Source organism: Camelina sativa, chromosome 1 (assembly GCF_000633955.1).
Source record: "Camelina sativa cultivar DH55 chromosome 1, Cs, whole genome shotgun sequence".
NCBI lineage: Eukaryota > Viridiplantae > Streptophyta > Magnoliopsida > Brassicales > Brassicaceae > Camelina > Camelina sativa.
The window spans coordinates 9,320,542-9,342,729 of NC_025685.1; the positions used below are offsets into that span (position 1 = coordinate 9,320,542).

Consider the following 22,188-nt stretch of genomic DNA (forward strand, 5'->3'; position numbering starts at 1 on the left):
AAAAAAAAAAAAAAAAAAAAAAAAAAGAGATTGGAATCAAAATTCGAACCCAGAAACGCAAAATTACATTGAAAATCGAAAGGAGAATAGTGATTGAAAAAAAAAACCTTGAGTTTGGTGTATTTGTCGTAGAGCTTGGCGTAGAGAGCTTCCATTGTTCTGCAACTGAAGAGTGAGTGATGAAGAACCTCTAATTAAAATTGATAATACGCGACGGTCCCGAAAAAAAAGAAGCAAAAAATCGAAGAGATTACAATTTCGATTCGAGAGAGGAGAGAGCAACGCAACACAATACGTTTTCGTTTCCAGATTTGAGTGAGGAAAACTGAATTCAAATACAAAAATCCCAAAACTGACTTGACGCCTATGAAACACTTTAGTGATAAAAAGAAAATTAAGAAAAAACCAATAATGCCTTCACGTCGTTCACGAGGATAAAAAAAAAACAAACGAACAAGGAAAAAAAAGGAAACAAAAGAAGCGCGGCGGATCCTGGGTGACCCGATTCAATCATATTCGGATCCTAATAGAGCCAATCAAAACCAGTTGTCCTGCAAAAAAAAGAGATTAAACCAAAAAAAAAACGCAATCTACATTAAATACGATATGTTGTCGCCTACAAAGACACCAGTCAACAAAATTACTAACCATATTTGAAATCTTATTAATTAGGAGGATCAATCATTTAAATGAAAATTTCAAATCTTAAAATCCCGAAATTATCTCCATAGAACATCTTAAATCTCAATAATAACCATATCTAAAAACATATTAAATCTCACACATTCAAAAGAGACGACCCGAAACTACTAGCTCCATCATATTGTCGCAAATCTCTCTCATTTCCATAACAAAAAGCATCGTCGAATGATAGGAAAAAAATAACTTTTATTTTTTGTCCGAAAAAAATAACTTTTCTTTTTTGTCCAAAAAAAAAAGGAAAAAATAACTTTTTTGTGCAACAGGAAAAAAATAACTAAAAGAAGAAGATAAGCTACATGAGGGACGTGTCTAACGATAAAATTAATCACATCAAACATTACCCTTTATTAAACAAAAAACATCATAAATTTAGAAAATACAAGGGAAATGACAGTCCAAACAATAGTGAAATTACTTTTATACTCGATTAACATATACTACATACTAATATTAATACTACAATATAACTAATTAAAAAACAAATAAATTAGGTTTAAATTTTTTTTTAGGACAGGCACCAACATAGGTCTTTCTACAAAAAAGTCTTAGAGAATGTTAAAAAAAAAAATTAACGCTTGCAACAATATATATGTAAGTTGTAACAATATTTCAATTTATCTAGCAGAAAAATGTTCGAAATAAAAATAAAATACAGAAAAGTATGTTCTATAAGAGTTAACAAAATAAAATAAAAAACATAATCCAATATAGCTGAACCAAACATAAAATAATTAAAATAAAGAAATTAGTAAACATGGATCCCAATGCAAGATGATTCCGAGCTTCTTAAACACGGATCCCAATACAATCTTCTTTCCCAAGGAAAGAGATTTGGTAGCCAAAGCCCTGAGTCTCTCTGCCTCACCGTTCTCCTCTGAACAACTTCTCCCCATGATCATCTTGCAAATGATGTTATTAAGAGTATCATTAGTGGTAAGTTCTCTATGGATTACTCATGAAATTGGGCCCCAAATTCTTTATAAAAAACTCATTAATAGTTCAAATAAGTTTGTAATTAGCCTCGAGTGGTTGTTATTTGGTAGGGATTCAGATTAATCTGATTGATTGTTAGAATGGTTAATTGTTTGTGTTGATTTGACTTATTAGATGTAGATTACGAGATTAGTTTGATGTTTGTGTCGATTTCCATAATATTGGAAAGTTGTTTACATGTTCTGGTTCTAATTCAAGAATATAATTATGCAACTGAGTTTTGCCCTCTTTTTTTACTGCTATGAAGGTACTAGGAGATTGATAGCATTTTTTACATGTAAATTTGTCTTTCTTATCGTAGATTCAAAAGCAAGCTTGTGACAAATTCGACCCTTCCTTCTATCCCCGTTTCAAGAAGTGGTGTGATGACTGCTTTTACATAAAGGTGTGTGTTGTGTTTTGTGTGACATCTTAAGCTTAAAATCCTAAGCTCTGAAGTTGTGTTTAGGGATGTTATTAAAAATTGGAAAGGGTAGGAACAGCTCAGGGATTGTGATAAGCCCCTATTCTTTTTGTGAGGCCTTTGAAAGATGTTATAGAACTCTTTGATCTTTGTTTGTCGCACCGTGATGAGAGACCAAGACTTGGAGGGATATTTTTTGATGATCTTAATGACTATGGTCAGGAAATGCTCCTGAAACACTCACTCACACAAAGAAGTAGTCGATAGGAGTTGTAGTTGCAGGTTTTAAATGTAGTTGCAGGTTTTAACTGTGGGAGTTGCAGGTTTTAACTATGGGAGTTGCAGGTTTTAAGTGTAGTTGCAGGTTTTAATTATGAGAGTTGCAGGTTTGTGTAGTTGCATGTTTTAAGGGTGGGAGTTGCAGGTTTTAAGTGTGGGAGTTGCAAGTTTTAAGTATGAGAGTTGTAGTTGCAGGTTTTAAGCAGCAAGACAATTAGATGTATTTTTTATTTTGGATTCAAATGACATTGTAACTTGTTACCTTGTTCGGATTATTTTTCAAGTTGACATCGAGATTGTGTTTGTAAACACATAGTAACAATTTTGTAAACACATAATATTTCAGTCACATAGACACCAACAAGTCAGTCATTTTTCTAAACACCATAATTTAAACTAAAACATGAACCTTCTTTTGGGTTCTCTAGTAATAGGGTGATTTTGCTTAAGTTTCTCTTAGAATTATGTTACTTAATTTAGTATTAATTATATAATTAATTAATATGAGAGTAACTATGGTGGGTTACTCCACTAATGATGGTCTAACGAGCTTTACCGTTTCTTTACCGATCTCAACAGGCTCCTCCTTCATCGCCTTATCGAGCAGGCTTGTATAAAACCGCTCTAGCTCATCTGCACGAACGTCTCTTGACCGCTCTAGTGCTTGTGCTCCGAGAAGCTTTGTGACCATGAGCTTCTTCATGAACTTCCAGTGATGTCCATAGGAAGAGGAGATGACGCTTGAAGATCCGGTAAAAAGAGAATCCTCTGTAACCTTCTATCACAAAAAAAAAAAAAAAAAAATGGTATAAAACTGAAACTTTTACCAAAAAAAAAAGAGAGAATCCTCGATGGGAGCCGGACCACGAGAGGAGATGTTCTCGTCCTGAGTCTTAAATATCTCGTGAGCCATGGAGGCAGAGGAGATGAGGACAATGGGGATGTTGAAGATGCGGAGATGGAGGAGAGGTCCATACTTGGATGAGAGTTTCTGAAGAGACTTGTGGGTAAGAGTAGAGAGGAGAAGGTGAAGATGACCAATTATTGGGAGAGAAGGAGGGCTTGGGGGTAGATCAAAGCCACGTCTTGAGCCGTTTGGTTTCTTGAAGAAAAAATAGTAACAAAGGACTGTCAAGAGGCAGAGGAAGATGAAGGTGGAGCAGTTTTGAAAGCCAAGGATAATCATTGCTGCCATTCTTGCTCAAAGTCAGAAAGCAAATGACAAGTACTAGAATTATACAAGTACTAGTGCCTTGTATATATAGTACATGAAAATGTAATGATTCTTGAAAACCTGAGGTGACGTCGTCTGAGGTGCCATTTGGTTGTATGATCTTTCGTACATATTTGAAAATTTTCTTTAAAAAGTAGCATACAAAATCACCAAGTACTAGTGTTATTCATTTGCGTGTTCAAGCATCTAACCAAAGTTTTAAAGAGCAAAAACAATATATATGTACCTAATGTGAATGTGCGGTGACATAATTCATTATTTTTTCGGACGAACAAGGCCGACATATGTTTTGTTCATTATTCGTATTAATTCATTCATAGATATAAGTATTAGAACAAGTTATAATTCTCTTTTTATCCACACTCCCAATTACGCGTTGTGTTGCACATTGAAGAAAAGTCTTCCAAATTTGCTCAAGTGATAGAGACAAAAAGAAAAATGTTGTTTGTTGATTTTTTGCATATACAGTATATGTACCTAATGTAAATGTGAGGTGAAAATAAGTTGGACTATGAAAACGAAAGAGATAGAGAGGATCAAATAAAATCACAACAAGGGAAAAAAGGAAAGAAAGCTCTCTATATGTTGGTTGCCAAAACATTAATTCGATTCTTCTTAGTTTGTCCAAAAAAAAAGATAGTATATATTTTTCCAATACCTTTTTTAATTAGAAATTTTGAGATGACTCATGTCGGCTGTCGCTCTCGAGTTGTCAATTATATAATAAAATAATAATTAGAATGTGAATCTTATAATATCACAATTTTCTTAATCTATACTAGTATTTTTGCAGCAGTTTTTGCTCAAAAATACTTTTTAAATTTTTTTTGCATCTAATGCATTAATTTTAATATTAGTTACCAAAAATTTCAAATTAATTATAAGTAAGATTCAAAAAAAATAAAAAAATCTTTCTACCTCGTTCAAACATAAATATATGATTCTTTTTCATTTTTATTTGAATTTATATTTAAATTATCTTGAATTATTCTATAATAAATTTAGCTAATAAAAATTGTGATTTTTTTCCTGCATATGATGTAATGCAAATTTTTAAAAACGGACATATATTACTCAATTTACGGATACAATATCCCACATCGCTTAAATAAGTTGGGCAGAATCATACTATAAAAGATATCAAAATGATTCATAATACAAAAATCTTGATTTATCAGGCATTCAAACTTTAAAAAAAAACTTTTATTTGGTTTATTCCGGTTATTTATTAAAGATTTTTAAAAATTTAAAAATTATATATATTTATATTTTATAAAAAGTAGAATTATTATAAATATTTATATTTTTTAGAAAGTTAAACTTTATAAAATGTTAAAAATATTAATAATATTTAAACGTTCATGAAGTTTCAAATTTATAAAGTTTAAATATTATAAATATTTCAACTTTTTAAAAAGTTAAAAGACCTTTAAAATATCAATAATATATTTAAACTTTTTACGGAACTTCAAATATGAGAAATACTCAACCGTTTTAAGAATCCTAAATATTATAAATATTTAAACTTTATAAGAAGCGTCAATCTTATAAAATGTAAATGATTACAATCTTAATAAATAACATAGCAACTCGGGACAACAATACGTGACAATAAATATAAAAAATTAAGATGATATAGTGCGAGTTAAAATATCTCGGGACAGAGTTATATAGCGGGACGGGTTTGTCGATGTTTCTATAAATTTAAAATATCATTAATTTGGTGTTACATGGGCAAAACATCATTTTATTATTTTGTTAACACTATATGTATCAAATAATAGACATATCTAATTAAATTGATTAAATAAATATTACGTAAAAACAAATTATATTGCGGTATTATATGGTTTAAACTTTAAATCATTAAATTTAAAGGTATTATATAATTATAATATATTTAACGAACAAATAAAATTTATAATTTAAATGTTTTAGTTATAAATAATTTGTATCGCGGTGTACTGTGGGTCATAATCTAGTCTATACTTTATAACTGTACGTTAAAGTTTTTCTATTTCTCCTTGCAGTTAGCGGGTGAAGGAGAATGAGTGGAATAAAGAAGGGACAAGCAAATGTCACTCCCATAAACTGGTGAATACAATCATGTAGTTTCGTAAGTTTGGAGCTTAACATTAAAACCAAAAAAATTTTGGACCTTAATGATTATTTTCCACGTCCTCTCTAAAAGATAAAGACAAAAGNAAAAAAAAAAAAAAAAAAAAAAAAAAAAAAAAAAAAAAAAAAAAAAAAAAAAAAAAAAAAAAAAAAAAAAAAAAAAAAAAAAAAACAGAAAAATATGCAGTCTACGGTTGAAAGAGTCTCCAGCGTGAACATTGGATTCATCTATCAAGTTTTGTATGTTTGCTCTTAAAACCATGCTAAACTACTTGAACACGCAAGTAAAATAACTCTATGATTAGCTTACTGTTAGTAAATATATTCATGTTTTGTAAAATATTAATTGGACGAAAACTAGTGGGCTTATGTAGAGAAAATGCAAATATATATTTTGGTAATTTTCTATGATATTTTAATTATAAAGAACAAAATATGATCTGAAAACCAAAGATATTTACAATCTAATTATAGTGGTTTAATAAACATATCAACTTACCAATTACAGAAGTAATCTTATAATTATTGTGGTCCTCAATATTACAAAAATTACCAAATTGCGTAAGGCAATTGCTATTTTGGTAACTACGGAGGCACGGCTCCTCAAGTTTCCATGAAATTTACATTTTCATGTGCTATAAATAGTATTCATTGATTCTTGATAAGATAAGAGTATTCTCATTGTCATCATTTGCTTTCTCACTTTGAGCAATAATGATCATCCTTGACTTCCAATGCTGCTTCATCTTTATCTCCCTCTGCTCTATCTTCTCATTCCTCTGTTACAGTCTCTTCTTCAAGAAACCAAGCGGCTCAATACGTGGCTGTGATTTGCCTCCGAGCCTTCCTTCTCTTCCTATCATCGGTCATCTTCACCTTCTACTCTCTACTCTTCCCCACAAGTCTCTTCAGAAACTCTCCTTCAAGTACGGATCTCTCATCAGTCTCCGCATCTTCAACATCCCCGTAGTCCTCGTCTCATCAGCCTCGGTAGCTTATGAGATCTTCAGGACGCACGATGTGAATATCTCGTTTCGTGGTTCACCTCCCATCGACGATTCTCTCTTTGTCGGATCTTGGAGCTTCATCTTCTCTCCTTATGGAGATCACTGGAAGTTCATGAAGAAGCTCATGGTCACAAAGCTTCTCGGATCACAAGCGCTCGAACGGTCAAGAGTCGTCCGTGCAGATGAGTTACATCGGTTTTATGTGAGCTTGCTTGATAAAGCGGGAAAGAAGGAGACTATTGACATTGTAAAGGAAACGATGAGGCTAAGTAACAACATCATCTGCAAGATGATTGTGGGGAGGAGTTGTTCAGAGGAGAACGGTGAGGCAGAGAAAGCTAGAAGTTTGGCTAGCGAATCGATTGCCTTGGTGAACAAGATTGTATTGGGAAGCATGTTGCGCCCACCGTTTAAGAAGCTTCTAACCTCATTGTTTAGAAAAGAAGTGATGGTTCTTTCCAGCAGATTCGACGAGCTGCTCGAAAGGATTCTTAGGGAATATGAGGAGAAGCTAGACGGGCATCAAGGCACGGAACTGATGGACGCGTTGTTGGAAGCTTATCAAGATGAAAACGCCGAGTATAAGATCACTAGGAACCATATCAAGTCTTTTGTTGCGGTAAATATATTGTTCCACTCATTATTGAATAAGGTTGAATCCAAAACTGTTGACGTACTAATTAAGAAACGTTTTTGCAACTGCAGGATCTTCTATTTGCAGGTACGGACACTACAGCACAGACAACACAGTGGACAATGGCGGAGATCATTAACAATCCTAACATTCTTGAGAGACTGAGAGAAGAAATCGATACGGTGGTAGGGAAAACAAGATTGATTCAAGAAAGGGATCTACCAAAACTGCCTTATTTGCAAGCGGTGGTTAAAGAAGTACTAAGACTGCACCCACCAGGTTCTTTCTTTGCAAGGGTACCCCAAGAAGGTTGTAGGATCGGAGAGTTTTACGTACCGGAGGAGACATCACTTATTGTTAATGTTTATGCTGTGATGAGAGATCCAGATTTCTGGGAAGATCCTAATGAGTTTAAGCCAGAGAGGTTTCTAACTTCTTCTAGGTCAGGGAAAGAAGATGAGAGAAGAGAGAAAGCACTAAAGTACATTCCTTTCGGCGGGGGACGGAGAGGTTGTCCCGGAGAAAATCTAGCTTATATCATTCTAGGAAGTGTTGTTGGGATGATGGTTCAAGGTTTTGAGTGGAGAATCAAAGGAGATAAAGTTGACTTGGAAGAATCAATCAAAGGATTGACCTTGACCATGGCTCATCCTCCTAAGTTCACTCCGATTGCTCGAACCCTGAACCCTTTAACTTCGAATCTGCCGAACCACAATTTGTGAATTTTCACGTACGAGTCTGTAGAATCGTTAATAAAGAAAGCTTGGACTTTTATGTTTCTGTGTCTAAGTTTTCCGGTTAAGTCGTTATTTTGGTTTTAAGTTTGGTCTATTATTATGGAAGGGATTTACAAAGTGGTTTTTGGTGGGAAAAAAGGTGGAGATTTTGGCTTTGAAGTTTGGTCAATAAAGTTCTAAGTGTCACCTAATCACTCTTGTAATGATCCCCATATAGTACTATTGTAATTAAAGATCATGTCTAATAAATTATTAAGCATTTAATCATATACCAAGTGTCATTTGTTAGTGAAGAAAGTTGATAAAGTTTAACTCTAATACATCAAAATCCGTATATGTTCTTGATCAAGTTTAACTTTTACATTAGGCCATCTCTATAAGTTATTTTATCGCAAGTGTCTTAAAAAAAATTAATTTTTAATTTTAATGTTGTTTTGTGATGAATGTCTTTAAACTATGTAAAACTGTCTTTAAATCATAAAATAACATTACAATTAATAATTAAAAAATCTTAATACATAAAAAAAAAAAAAAGAGAGGAATATGGAGATGCTCTTATCAATTCCCATTATTACATTACTTTATAAAATCGAAAGAAAAGAAGAGATTTTCTTGATTTATAGTAAACAAATCATGGCCTCATATTAGTTTCCTGGATTCTTGATAAGAACATTTCTCTGTGTAATTTGCCTCTTCTCTACTTTGAGAAATACTGGCAGCAATGATCACCCCTAGAATTTCAAAATTGCTTCATCTTCATCCTCTTATTATGTCTCTTCCCACTTCTCTGTTACTATATCTTCTTCAAGAAGCCAAGCGGCTTTAATCTGCCTCCGAGTCCTCCTTCTCTTCCTATCATCGGTCATCTTCACCTTCTTCTCTCTGCTGTACTCCACAGATCTTTATTGAAACTCTCCTCCAAGTACGGACCTATTCTCTATCTCCACGTCTTCAGTTTCCATGTAGTCCTCGTCTCCTCATCTTCAGTTGCTTATGAGATCTTCAGAACGCACGACGTGAACAACTCGTATCGCGGCTTCACTCCTACCGATGATTCCCTTTTTGCCGGATTATTCAGCTTCATCTCTGCTCCCTATGGAGATTACTGGAAATTCATGAAAAAGGTCCTGGTAACAAACTTGCTTGGACCCCAAGCACACGAGCGGTCACGAGGTATCCGAGCAGATGAGCTAGAACGGTTTTATACGAACCTGTTTGAAAAGGCCATGAATAAGGAGAGCGTGGAGATCAGTAAGGAAACGTTGACGCTCACTAACTACAGCATCAACAAGATGATCATGGGGAGGAGTTGTCCAGAAGAGAGATTCAAGGCTTTGGCTACCGAGTTAGATGTTTTGACAAAGAAGCTTTTCTTTGCAAACATGTTACGTGCAGGGTTTAAGATGCTTGTTAGCTAGGGGTGGGCGTTCGGTTTTTCAGTTTGGTTTCGTTTCGGTTTTTTCGGTTTATGGTTTTTTTGGTTTTATAAAAATGGAACCATAAAGAAACCATATGTAATTCAGTTTGGTTATGATTCTGTTTTTTCGGTTTATGGGTTTTTCGGTTTCATCAGAAATGAAACCATATAAAAACCATATGTATCACAGTTTGGTTCGGTTTCGGTTCGGTTTCGGTTTTAACGGTTATTTCATGCTTTAAAAAAATAAATAGTTGATACATAACTTAAAATAAGCATAAAAGTAATTATGAATATATATATGTTAGGAATAGAGACTTAGGTTAAGGTTTTGTAATTGGATAGATTAATAGGAGATCAATAATTAAAGCCCAATAAAGAAAAAAATTATTGATATTTTTATACAATATAAATTTATAAGATTGAGAAACTAATTAGTAATTCTATCTAATTATCCTAAATTCTTATAAAAAACCAAAAAAACCATTCGATTTTACGGTTTTTAACCAAACCAAACCTAAACCAAATGGTTAATTTAAATGAAAACCAAACGGATTTTTAGATTTAACCATAACCAAACCAAACCATTTATTTCGGTTTGGTTCGGTTCGGTTTTTCAGATTTCTGTTTTTTTGCCCACCCCTACTTGTTACCTCACTGTTTAGAAAAGAAACGATATGGTTGTTTCCGACAGATTCAATGAGCTTCTTGAAAAGATTCTTGTGGAACACGAAAAGAAACTAGTCGAGCATCATCAAGGTACAGATTTAATGGACGCGTTGCTGGTAGCTCACCGAAATAAAAATGCAGAGTATAAGATCACAAGGAACCATATCAAGTCTGTTATCGCGGTTAATTGTTCATCCCTTCCAAATAGTTTCATTGACAAATCAAAACTGTTCTGCCTATACGATTAACGTTTTGCAATACTGCAGGATCTTTTATTTGCAGGCACTGATAACTCGGTGAAAACAACACAGTGGGCAATGGGGGAGATCATTAACAACCCTAACGTTCTTGAGAGACTGAGAGGAGAAATAGATTGCGTGGTAGGGAAAACAAGGTTGATTCAAGAAACGGATCTACCAAACCTCCCTTATTTGCAAGCAGTGGTTAAGGAAACGATAAGACTACACCCGGCCCGCCGGGTCCTTTCTTTGTAAGGTTCCCAAAAGAAGGGTGTAATATCAGAGGGTTTTACGTACCGGAGGAGACATCACTTGTTGTTAACACTTATGCTGTGATGAGAGATCCTGAAACTTGGGAAGATCCACTTGTGTATAAGCCAGAGAGGTTTTTAGCTTCAAGAACAGAACAAGAGGAGGAGAGAAGAGAGATAGCAATTAAGTACATTCCTTTTGGAAGCGGAAGAAGAAGCTGTCCTGGAGAAAATCTAGCTTATGTCATTGTGGGAACTGCAATTGGAGTAATGGTGCAAGGGTTTGAGTGGAGAATCGAAGAAGAGAAGAAGATTAACATGGAAGAGGCTGTTGTAGGACTGAGCTTGACCATGGCTCATCCTCTTAAGATCACTCTTGTTTCTCGAACCTCTAAACCCTTTAACTTTGAATCTGTTTTTAAAAGTTGTTCCTGAGTAGACAAGGAAGCTCTGCTTTGTGTGCCCAAGCTTCCCGGTTTAATTGTTAATTGTTTGGTTTATTGTGAAACCGTAAATAATTATGTACAGTTCTTCGGTTTAAGTCACATATCGGTTCATTTTCACCGACTTCAATTTCAATCAACCTTCTGAATTTGTTCTTTCTTCGATTCAAAAACCGTATCAGGCGATAGATTTGAGAAAGCTTTTGCGTTATCTTCTTCAACAAATCATATGTGAGAGAGTCTGTGACGTTGATTGTGCCCAGAAAGGAATAAATATTCATATGTGAAATGGTTTTGTAATTTGGATGAAAGGGTTTTTTTTTCTTTAAGGAGAATTTTGGGTGAGTGTAGTGTTCTCTAGAACAGATCGTTACTGATTGTGATAGTTTATGTGTTTGTGCTTGTTGATTTTGTGAGATAGGAGATTGCAAAATTCTGGGCTTATTATTATTAATAAGCATAAGCATTGTGTACTGATTGTTCATAAATTTCCTTTCTTCTGAATATAAAGCAGAATATTGAGTAACTTTTTTGTTTGTCTCTCGGCTGAATCGTGTGAGCACTGACCATAAAGTGTTGTTCTTTGGTGATTTCTGATAGCATTTGAGATAGAGAGAGACAATGGTGATTCGGAAGATGGATTGGGATTTGTCTATCAAGAAGATGGATTGGGATTTAGACCACTTGAAACGCTGGTTCATAAAGCCGGGTAATGCTGATTAGCCTTGTGAACTTCTGTGTGCGGTAACATTTGCTTCTGCGGTGAGATTGGAGATGGTCAAGCTACCCTATATTGGTATGTCTTGCGATTACTCCATTATACTTGTTGGTTCCAATGTTTTTGGCTTCTTTCTCTCTTATGAACTTGTTGTGGCTGCTTTGGAGTCGACCACTATTCAAGTAATGCATGATTAGTTTTTTGGTTGGATCAAATCCAGTAACAATTTTCTATCTTAGTAGATAGTAAATACTGTATAAAAAAACAATGACTAAAGAAAATGCCTATTGACAGAATAGTGAACCATCTTGGTCCCACACTAGTAAACACTAAACACTAACCACGATGGATTTTATAGGATGGTTGATTAGCAAAAATACTCTTTCTCATCTTCCTCTTTCACTTTGGCAGAAATGATCATAGTTGACTTCCAAAACTGCTTCATTTTCATCCTCGTATGCTTCTTCTCACTACTCTGTTACTCTCTAATCTTCAGGAAGCCAAAGTACCCTCGACTTGACTTTGATTTACCTCCGAGCCCTCCGTCTCTTCCGGTCATCGGTCATCTTCACCTTCTTCTCTCTGTTCTAATCCACAGATCTTTACAGAAACTCTCCACCAAGTACGGATCTATTCTCTATCTCCGGGTCTTCAGTTTTCCTGTAGTCCTCGTCTCCTCAGCCTCCATTGCTTATGAGATCTTCAGGGCACACGACGTGAACATCTCGTCTCGTGGCTTCCCTCCGACAGATGATTCCTTTTTTGCCGGATCTTTCAGCTTCATCTCTGCTCCCTATGGAGATTACTGGAAGTTCATGAAGAAGCTCCTGGTCAAGCACTTGCTTGGACCCCATGCACTCGACCGGTCACGAGGAGTCCGTGCAGAGGAGCTAGATCGGTTTTACAAGAACCTGTTTGATAAGGCCATGAATAAGGAGAGCGTGGATATCTGTGCGGAAGCGTTGAAGCTCAGTAACAATAGCACCTGCAAGATGATTATGGGGAGGAGCTGTTCAGAGGAGAATGGTGAAGCTGAGAGCGTCAGGGCTTTGGCTACCGAGATAGATGCTTTGACAAAGAAGATTTTGTTGGCAAACATGTTGCGCTCGGGGTTTAGAAAGCTTGTTTTAACACTGTTAAGAAGGGAAATGATGGATGTTTCCTGCAGATTTGATGAGCTGCTCGAAAGGATCCTTGTGGAACACGAAGAGAAACTAGACATGCATCAACAAGGTACGGACTTGCTGGACGTATTATTGGCAGCTTATCGGGATGAAAATGCCGAGCATAAGATCTCTAGGAACCATATCAAGTCGTTTTTCGCGGTAAATGTTCCTCTCATCAGGTGGTTTCAGTGAGAATACATAACTGTTCTGCTTAAGAAAAAACATTTTGCAACTGCAGGATCTCTTATTTGCAAGCACTGACACCTTGGTGCAAACAACACAGTGGGCAATGGCGGAGCTCATTAACAATCCTAATGTTCTTGAGAGATTAAGAGGAGAAATTGATTCTGTGGTAGGAAAAATAAGGTTGGTTCAAGAAACTGATTTACCAAACCTCCCTTATTTGCAAGCGGTGGTCAAGGAAGTGCTAAGACTACACCCGCCGGGGCCTGTCTTTGGAAGATTCTCCCAAGAAGGGTGTAGAGTCGGAGGGTTCTATGTACCGGAGAAAACAACCTTTATGGTTAATGCTTATGCTGTGATGAGAGATCCTGATTCTTGGGAAGATCCTGATGAGTTTAAACCAGAGAGGTTTCTAGCTTCTCCAAGATCAGATCAGGAGAAGGAGAGAAGAGAGCAAGCAATTAAGTACATTTCTTTCGGAAGTGGAAGGAGAAGCTGTCCTGGAGAAAATCTAGCTTATTTCTTTATTGGAACTGCAATTGGAGTGATGGTGCAGGGATTTGAGTGGAAAATCAAAGAAGAGAAAGTTAACATGGATGAGGCTGTAGTAGGACTGAGCTTGACCATGGCTCATCCTCTTAAGATCACCCCTGTTTCTCGAACCCTAAGATCATTAACATAGAATCTACTGAATAGGAGTTAATGGAATATTTGCTAAGTAATAAGGTAACTCTGCTTTTTCATGTTTCAACACGGTGTCCGAGTTTTTTTTGGTTTAGTTTGCCTTATGTGTGGAACCTTAAACAATTGTGTGTTGTTCTTCGGTTTATTCGTGAATTATTTCGTATTTGTGGGTTTTATCTTATCGAACTGCAATCAGTGTGTACTGTTTATCACTGAACTCAGTCGAGGCTGCAACTGGCAAGGACCCCTTAATAAGGTTTTTATTTATTTAAGCTTAGTAGCTTTGGTTAAAGGTTTTCTTAACTTATTAGCTAGTTGCAGCTAGTTTATTTGGTTTCTAGCTAGTATCCAAAGAAACATTTTGGATTCCCTTCATTTTAACGTTACATGTATGTCCGTATATACATAAAACAATAACTTAAGAAGATCATACCTTATATTCTTGAGATGATAAATTTTCCTGTTTCATCTACCTCTCTCACACTTTGAGCAAAAAAGTTGCAGCAGTGATGACCGTTGACTTTCAAAACTGCTTCAGTTTCATACTCCTCCTCTGCTTCTTCTCCCTTCTCTGTCACTCTCTCTTTTCCAAGAAACTAAAGGATCAAAAGGTTGGCTATGCTTTGCCTCCGAGCCCGCCATCTCTTCCCATCATAGGCCATCTTCACCATCTCCTCTCTTCCCTAGCACACAAATCTTTACAGAAGCTCTCATCTAAGTATGGACCTCTCCTATATCTCCGCATCTTCAACTTCCCTCTAGTCCTCGTATCCTCGGCCTCTGCGGCTTACGAGATCTTCAAGGCCCATGACTTGAACATCTCATCTCGCGACAACCCTCCAATCGACGAGCCTCTCTTAATCGGGTCTTCAGTCTTTGTGGGTGCTCCTTATGGAGATTATTGGAAGTTCATGAAGAAGCTCTTGGTTACAAAGCTGCTGGGGCCACAGGCACTGGAGCGGTCAAGAGGCGTCCGTGCGGATGAGCTAGAGCGGTTTTACACAAGCCTGCTCGATAAGGCGATGAAGAAGCAGAGCGTTGAGATTTGTAAGGAAGCAACGAAGCTTATTATCAACAGCATCTGCCAGATGAGCATGGGAAGGAGTTTCTCAGAGGAGAGTGGTGAGGCTGAGAGAGTTAGAGGTTTGGTCACCGAGTTAGATGGCTTGACGAAGAAGGTTTTGTTGGTAAACATATTGCGTTGGCCGCTAGAGAAGCTTGGAATCTCACTGTTCAAAAAGGAGATAATGTATGTTTCCGACAACTTTGATGAAATACTTGAGAGAGTTCTTGTGGAACATGAAGAGAAACTAGACAAGCAAAAAGGTAACGACCTGATGGATGCGTTGTTGGAAGCTTATGCAGACGAAAACTCAGAGCATAAGATCACTAGGAACCACATCAAGTCGATGTTCGTGGTAATCAAATGTTCTTCTCATTAGTTGCGGATTCATTAAAACTCGAAAAAAAAAAACATTTCTGACTAACAAACGTTTGAAACTTGCAGGAGCTTTTCCTTGGAGGCACTGATACCTCAGCGCAAACTATACAATGGACAATGGCTGAAATCACTAACAACCCTAACATTCTTAAGAGATTGAGAGAAGAAATCGATTCCGTTGTAGGGAAGACAAGGTTGATTCAAGAAACGGATCTACCGAAGCTGCCTTATTTGGAATATGTAGTCAAAGAAGGACTAAGATTGCACCCGCCATTGCCTCTCGTGGTAAGGACGTTCCAAAGAAGTTGTGAGATCAAAGGGTTCTACGTACCAGAGAAGACAACACTTGTAGTAAATACTTATGCTGTGATGAGAGATCCTATTTCTTGGGAAGATCCTGAAGAGTTTAAGCCAGAGAGGTTTCTTTTAGGGAAAGAGGATGAGAGAAGAGCCCTGAAGCACATTGCTTTCGGAAGCGGAAGGAGAGGCTGTCCTGGATCAAATCTAGCTTCTATTTTCATAGGTACCGTAATTGGAACGATGGTGCAGTGCTTTGACTGGAGAATCAAAGGAGACAAGGTCGAAATGGATGAGGCTGGAGGACTTAACTTGACCATGGCTCATCCCCTGAAGTTGACTCCTATTCCTCGAACCAAACCTTTAATTTTCTAACCTGCAGTTTCCAAATTCATAACTTTACATGAAGCTGTTGGAAGAATCACACTATTCTCTGCATCGTATAAACAAACGTTTCCCGGTTCAAATCGGTTTATCTTTGGTTTGTTTTTATTTCAACGGTTTACAATATCGAAACCGCAAATATTGTCCTGTAATCAGAATCATTCATTGTGTCTTGTTGTCATCTCTTTGGGTCTCTTACAGTACTTTCCCTGAATCTTGTGAAGTTGTGAGAGATGAAATTGTATCGGAGAGTCTCGTTTGATTTTTTTTCTCTGGCACAGTGGTTATCGCTGGTGAATTTTAGGTGGTTGTCGTTGGCCATCTTGAAATTGGTGAGTATTAGGTCGATTTTGTTTTTTACTTGTTGGGTTCAATTCCGTGTTTCAATTCTTATGTCTGCTTCAGGGTGGTTGTTATTTGTTAATGGGTTATCAGAAATTGAGAATCTTTATATATATATTTGGACATAGGAGTTTGTTAATAAGGGGCTTAGCTTTTGAAAGATTATGATGTCTTGGGAAGCCGATTACTTATGGTTACTATCCCAAAATTCAATTTTTTTGTTTTGTTTTGTCCATTGCAATTGAAAAGTTTGATATATTCAGTAAAACTTGGTTTGATTTTGAGTAGTTTGGCTGCTGCAAAATGTTTTCATGAGGCAATCATTACTGGCTTTATCTCAGTGTCTCTACTCCTTTGTTTGACTGTGCCCTCTGAAAGAGAACGTGAAACATTTTCTTACCTATGTAAGGAGTTAATTTCGCATTGCATTCCCTAGTGCTTGCTCTCTGGTTCATGGACCCTAATGGTGTCAACTCAGTTATAGACTTCATCAATGGTTGGTTTTTGCAGTGAAATAATACTCTTAAATAACTCGTGAGTATCTTCTTTGAGTGAACTTTCAGTCGTGATATTTGCAGCTTTTTAGTTCTCTGCTAGATTATATTGTACAAGCTTCTAATCTTGATTTTCTTTCCTCTGTCATTGCTTTGAGGCAGCTTTGGATTCTGGTCAAGAATCTAGATATGACCACAACTTGTGGTCCACAAGTATCCAAAAGCATTCTGATATCAATCTATATTACTTAAAAGACTCAAGATTCCTTCATATCAGATACTTCCAAAAACTATGGTATATTTTAAGTAATGAGCATAAACACTATCATAGATCATACATATCTTCGTAGATTTCTTTGGGACAATAATACTCTGGTTTCATTTACCTTCTCACTTTGAGCAACAATGGCAGCACTCATCGTTGACTTTCAAAACTGCTTCTTCCTAATCCTCTTATGCCTCTTCTCACTCCTCTGCTACTTTTTCATCTTCAAGAAACCTAAGTACTCACGTCTTGTCGCCTATGGCTGTGATTTGCCTCCAAGCCCTCCATCACTTCCGATCATAGGCCATTCTCACCTTCTCCTCTCTTCCCTAGCTCACAAATCTTTACAGAAACTCTCATCCAAGTATGGACCTCTCCTCCATCTCCGCGTCTTCAACTTCCCTGTAGTCCTTGTCTCCTCGTCCTCCATGGCCTACGAGATCTTTAAGGCTCATGACTTGAACATCTCGTCTCGCGACAACCCCTCAGTCGACGATTCCATCTTGATTGGAACTTCTGTCTTTGGTAGTGCTCCTTATGGAGATTATTTTAAGTACATGAAGAAGCTCCTGGTTACTAAGCTGCTCGGACCACAGGCACTTGAGCGGTCACGAGGCATCCGTGCGAGAGAGCTAGAGCGGTTTCATTCAAACCTTCTTGATAAGGCGATGAAGAAGGAGAGTGTTGAGATTGGTAAGGAAGCAACAAAGCTCATTAACAACAGCCTCTGGAGGATGAGCATGGGGAGAATTTTTTCAGAGGAGAATGATGAGGCTGAGAGAATCAGGGTATTGGTTACTGAGTTAGATGGCTTGACAAAAAAGGTTTTGTTTGCAACTTTGCTGCGCAAGCCCCTTGAGAAGCTTGGAATCTCTTTGTTTAAAAAGGAGATCCTGTATGTTTCCAACAGCTTTGACGAGGTACTGGAGAGGGTTCTTGCGGAACATGAACAGAAACTAGATGAGCATCAAGATAGGGACATGGTGGACGTGTTGTTGGCAGCTTATGGAGATGAGAACGCAGAGCATAAGATTTCCAGGAACCACATCAAGGCGTTTTTCGTGGTAAATGTTCATCTCATTAAGCTGATTTCATTTGAGGATATATCAAAATTGTTCTTACTCAGAAACGTTTTGTAACTGCAGGAGCTTTTATTTGCAGGTACTGACACCTCAGCACAATCAATTCAGTGGACAATGGCAGAGATCATTAACAACCCCAACATTCTTGGGAGATTGAGAGAAGAAATCGATTATGTGGTAGGGAAGACAAGGTTGATTCAAGAAATTGATCTACCAAAGCTCCCCTATTTGCAAGCGGTGGTTAAGGAAGGATTGAGATTGCACCCGCCATTGCCTCTCTTTGTAAGGACGTTCCAAGAAGGATGTAAGATTGGAGGTTTCTACGTACCAGAAAAGACAACACTTGTTGGTAATGCGTATGTTATGATGAGAGATCCGAATGTTTGGGAAGACCCTGAGGAGTGTAAACCAGGGAGGTTTCTACCTTCTTCAAGATTAGGGCAAGAAGATGAAAGACGAGAGCAAGCGCTTAAGTACATTCCTTTCGGTAGTGGAAGGAGAGGCTGTCCTGGCTCAAATCTGGGTTATATCTTTATTGAAACCGCAGTTGGATTGATGGTGCAATGCTTTGACTGGAGGATCAAAGGAGACAAGGTTAACATGGATGAGGCTGGAGGACTAAACTTGTCCATGGCTCATCCTCTGAAGTGCACTCCTGTTCCTCGAAACTAGCCTTTACTTGGTAAGCTGCAGATGTCAAGTTCGTAATTTAATCAGATGTCTCTGAACTCGCAGACTAATAAGGGCATGAGTTTTGGTAAGGAAAAGTTGCTCTAAGCTGTTATTGTTTCAGTTTAGTATCGGTTTGTTTAATTTCCTGTTTTATTTGATAATCATGCTTTAGTATATGGAACTATGAATTGTATGTACATGATTTTGTTTCCATTTTCTGAATATAAATCAATTTGAAACGTGTCTATTTTTGCCTCTTGTTCTTAAGAGTTTCTTGAATCCCTTGGACATAGAAATTTTTGCCTTCGGTTTGTATCGTTGATTGGTTCATATACTCTGGACTTTATCTTCCAACTTTTTTACCTTCTCGAATTCAATTGCGTTACATAGAGCACTTTGATTCTTCTATCTGCTTGAATTATGTGGTTTTATGTCTCGATCAGTTCAATCATCTGTTTCCTCTCACTCTTGAATTCATCTTAAGATCGGTGAGTTCTAGGTAGATGCTTCTTTTTTCTGTTTCGATTTGGTTTCATAGAGTAGTTCAATTGTATAATCTTCGTGATGCAGGTTGTTCTTCGTCTAGATTGGTAGAAATTTTCCAAATTCCAACGCAATTCTTATGCCTCAGGGATCTGTTTGATTAGCTTTTAAAATTTTAATTGAACCTGATTTTATTACTGTGTTACAAGGCATACTTGGTTGATCCCTAGGGAGATTAAATTATATAACCTCTGAATGGTTTTGTGACTTTTATTGGGTTTGCTAGACTACAAAAGAAGATAATTTCACTTGTGTAAGGTTCTGTTTGGGGTTTTAGATAAGAACGAGATTTACAAAAGGCAGTTTTTTACTAACTGGTAAAGTGACAAACTGCAATTTCAAAAATTGTGAGCTTTTATGTTTTGTTTTGATTCTTAATTGGTAGCAGTTGAGCTACTTATGAGTGTTACGGCACAGTGACAGTCTAATTCTATCTTGAGAATCTGGAATTGGCTTGTTCTAATAGCTAGTTCGTTGGTGTAAAGTAGTGTTCGTTCTCATGAGGTAGATTTTGCTGATGAAAGGGGAAAATAGAGATGTTAGTTAAGTGTAAATTAGCTATAAGTAATCCAAGACTTGAGTGCAATTTCCAATAGATACTTGTCTTGCTAATTGAGTGTTTCTTATGTCAGAGACTTGAAAAAAGTAACATATTTATTGCCATAAAATTTGCGTATTTCTTTATATACAAGACTGATAAGATACACGTATAACCTTATGTGTCAGTACGTGGGGTTTCTGAAAATTCCCTTTTCACTTATTTAATGATCATTATGGTCACGAGTGTCAAGGAACTTCTGATCCGAAACGTTTCTTGTTTTGAAAATAGATACTTTCATCTTTCCATTGTAGACATTCTTCAAGAATGAAACAGCATCATTCATAGATTATTGATAAGAGGATACTCTGTTTCATCTGCCTCATCGTTTTGAGAAACAATGGCAGCAGTATTTATTGTCGACTTTGAAAAGTGCTTCATCTTTATGTTCCTCTGCATCCTTTTTTTACTCATATGTTACCCTCTCTTCTTCAATAAACTAAAGAGCTCACAGGCTGGCTTTGATTTGCCTCCAAGCCCTCCTTCTCTGCCAATCATTGGTCATCTTCACTTGCTCCTCTCTACTCTAACCCACAAGTCCTTACAGAAACTCTCCTCCAAGTATGGACCTCTCCTCCATCTCTGCATCTTCAATGTCCCTGTAATATTTGTTTCCTCGGCTTCTGTGGCGTACGAGATCTTCAGGGCACATGATGTGAACATATCTTTTCGGGGAAACCCCCCAATCGGGGAGTCCCTCTTGGTTGGATCTTCTGGATTTTTCACCGCTCCTTATGGAGACTACTGGAAGTTCATGAAGAAGCTAATGGTCACGAAACTACTCGGACCTCAGGCACTAGAGCGGTCACAACGCATCCGTGCAGATGAGCTAGAACGGTTTTACTTGAGTCTGTTTGATAAGGCAATGAAGAACGAGAGCGTTGAGATTAGTAAGGAAGCAATGAAGCTCATTAACAATAGCATCTGCAAGATGATTATGGGGAGGAGTTGTTCTGAGGAGAATGGTGAGGCGGAGAGAGTTAGAGGCTTGGTGACGGAGTCAACTGCTTTGACAAAGAAGATTTTCATGGCAAACATGTTGCACAGGCCCCTTAAGAAGCTTGGAATCTCACTGTTCAAAAAGGAGATAATGAGTGTTTCCTGCAGATTCAGTGAAGTGCTGGATAGGATTCTTGAGGAACATGGAGAGAAACTTGACGAAGATCAAGAAATGGACATGATGGGCTTGTTGTTGGCAGCTTACCGGGACAAAAATGCAGAGTGTAAGATCACGAGGAACCAAATTAAGTCGTTGTTCGTGGTAAAAGGCAGATTCATCTATAATCCAATATAACACTTCTTGATTGTCTTTGTACCTAAGAAATCTTTTCAACTGCAGGATCTTGTTGTTGCAGGCACTGACACCTCGAGACATGCAACACAGTGGACAATGGCAGAGATTATAAACAACCCTAAGGTTCTTGAGATCTTAAGACAAGAGATCGATTCCGTTGTAGGGAGAACAAGGTTGGTTCAAGAAACAGACCTACCAAACCTCCCTTATTTGCAAGCGATTGTGAAGGAAGGACTGAGACTGCACCCACCAGGGCCTCTATTTGCAAGGACAGCCCGTGAAAGGTGTATGATCGGAGGGTTTCATGTACAGGAGAACACACCACTAGTTATTAATGCTTATGCTGTGATGAGAGATCCTGATTTTTGGGAAGAGCCTAATGAGTTTAAGCCAGAGAGGTTTCTAGGAACAGGAAAAGAAGACAAGAGAGAACAAGCACTCAAGTACATTCCTTTTGGTAGCGGAAGGAGAGGCTGCCCTGGAGTAAATCTAGCTTACATTCTTGTTGGAACAGCGATTGGGGTGATGGTGCAATGCTTTGACTGGAAAATCAAAGGAGGAGATAAGGTTAATATGGAAGAGTCTCGTGGAGCATTGGTCTTGACTATGGCTAACCCTCTTAACTGCATTCCTATTGTTCGAACCCCGAACCTGCAGATTCCCTGTTCCTCCTGACTGGGAAATATCACAAAACTGAATGCATCTACTTTAGATAGAGCCATTTGGTCTTTTATAAGTTTTATTCATGTAATAAACAAACATTGGAGATGAATGAATAACAAAGAGGAAATGAAAGTGAGGGTTCTTTTTTTCAAGTTTTAAACTCTTTACAAACCGCCAAACCAGTTGTCGTAAATACTGAGATTTTATTTTCTTCATCAGTTACTCTTGAGTAATTT

The 22,188-nt window shown here is 37.2% G+C and overlaps 7 protein-coding genes and 1 pseudogene across 11 annotated transcripts in view; 6 read left to right on the forward strand and 2 right to left on the reverse strand.

Annotated features, from left to right (window-relative positions):
* LOC104785025 overlaps positions 1-555 on the reverse strand; it is a 2,409-nt gene extending 1,854 nt beyond the window's left edge. The window contains exons 1-2 of one of the 2 annotated variants that reach the window (XM_010510157.2): positions 255-555; positions 108-159 (exon numbers count right to left, since the gene is read on the reverse strand). In XM_010510157.2, the coding sequence (XP_010508459.1) occupies positions 108-155 (48 nt within the window). In that variant the 5' untranslated portion in view covers positions 156-159; positions 255-555. Of the gene's footprint in view, positions 1-107; positions 166-254 lie in introns of both variants that reach the window. The other variant, XM_010510149.2, reaches the window with a different exon arrangement.
* Positions 1,419-3,659, reverse strand: LOC104785006 (cytochrome P450 705A5-like). 2 transcript variants are annotated; one of them, XM_010510122.2, is made up of 3 exons: positions 3,242-3,659; positions 2,934-3,155; positions 1,419-1,601 (listed from the first exon to the last, which is right to left on the reverse strand). In XM_010510122.2, exons 1-3 carry the CDS (start codon positions 3,350-3,352, stop codon positions 1,434-1,436), a joined length of 501 nt encoding a protein of 166 aa, XP_010508424.1. In that variant the 5' UTR covers positions 3,353-3,659; the 3' UTR covers positions 1,419-1,433. The 2 variants fall into 2 exon arrangements, with proteins under 2 accessions (XP_010508424.1, XP_010508433.1); XM_010510131.2 differs by having other exon boundaries at positions 2,934-3,152; positions 3,242-3,656.
* On the forward strand, positions 6,404-8,298 carry LOC104785040 (cytochrome P450 705A5-like). Its single transcript, XM_010510167.2, has 2 exons — positions 6,404-7,355; positions 7,442-8,298. Exons 1-2 carry the CDS (start codon positions 6,444-6,446, stop codon positions 8,090-8,092), a joined length of 1,563 nt encoding a protein of 520 aa, XP_010508469.1. The 5' UTR covers positions 6,404-6,443; the 3' UTR covers positions 8,093-8,298.
* LOC104705784 lies at positions 8,207-11,118 on the forward strand (annotated as a pseudogene).
* On the forward strand, positions 11,713-14,053 carry LOC104785078 (cytochrome P450 705A5-like). 2 transcript variants are annotated; one of them, XM_019227052.1, is made up of 3 exons: positions 11,713-11,922; positions 12,341-13,169; positions 13,249-13,875. In XM_019227052.1, the coding sequence occupies exons 2-3, from the start codon at positions 12,660-12,662 to the stop codon at positions 13,873-13,875; spliced, it is 1,137 nt and encodes a 378-aa protein (XP_019082597.1). In that variant the 5' UTR covers positions 11,713-11,922; positions 12,341-12,659. The 2 variants fall into 2 exon arrangements, with proteins under 2 accessions (XP_019082597.1, XP_010508519.1); XM_010510217.2 differs by lacking the exon at positions 11,713-11,922 and having other exon boundaries at positions 12,258-13,169; positions 13,249-14,053.
* LOC104785069 (cytochrome P450 705A20-like) lies at positions 14,057-16,265 on the forward strand. Its single transcript, XM_010510206.2, has 2 exons — positions 14,057-15,295; positions 15,385-16,265. Exons 1-2 carry the CDS (start codon positions 14,387-14,389, stop codon positions 15,988-15,990), a joined length of 1,515 nt encoding a protein of 504 aa, XP_010508508.1. The 5' UTR covers positions 14,057-14,386; the 3' UTR covers positions 15,991-16,265.
* LOC104785051 (cytochrome P450 705A20-like) lies at positions 16,179-19,099 on the forward strand. Of its 2 annotated transcripts, none has more exons than XM_010510184.2 (3): positions 16,179-16,875; positions 16,998-18,164; positions 18,246-19,099. In XM_010510184.2, the coding sequence occupies exons 2-3, from the start codon at positions 17,241-17,243 to the stop codon at positions 18,852-18,854; spliced, it is 1,533 nt and encodes a 510-aa protein (XP_010508486.1). In that variant the 5' UTR covers positions 16,179-16,875; positions 16,998-17,240; the 3' UTR covers positions 18,855-19,099. The 2 variants fall into 2 exon arrangements, with proteins under 2 accessions (XP_010508486.1, XP_010508494.1); XM_010510192.2 differs by having other exon boundaries at positions 16,179-16,331.
* Positions 19,200-22,104, forward strand: LOC104785086 (cytochrome P450 705A5-like). Its single transcript, XM_010510229.2, has 2 exons — positions 19,200-21,256; positions 21,335-22,104. Exons 1-2 carry the CDS (start codon positions 20,336-20,338, stop codon positions 21,962-21,964), a joined length of 1,551 nt encoding a protein of 516 aa, XP_010508531.1. The 5' UTR covers positions 19,200-20,335; the 3' UTR covers positions 21,965-22,104.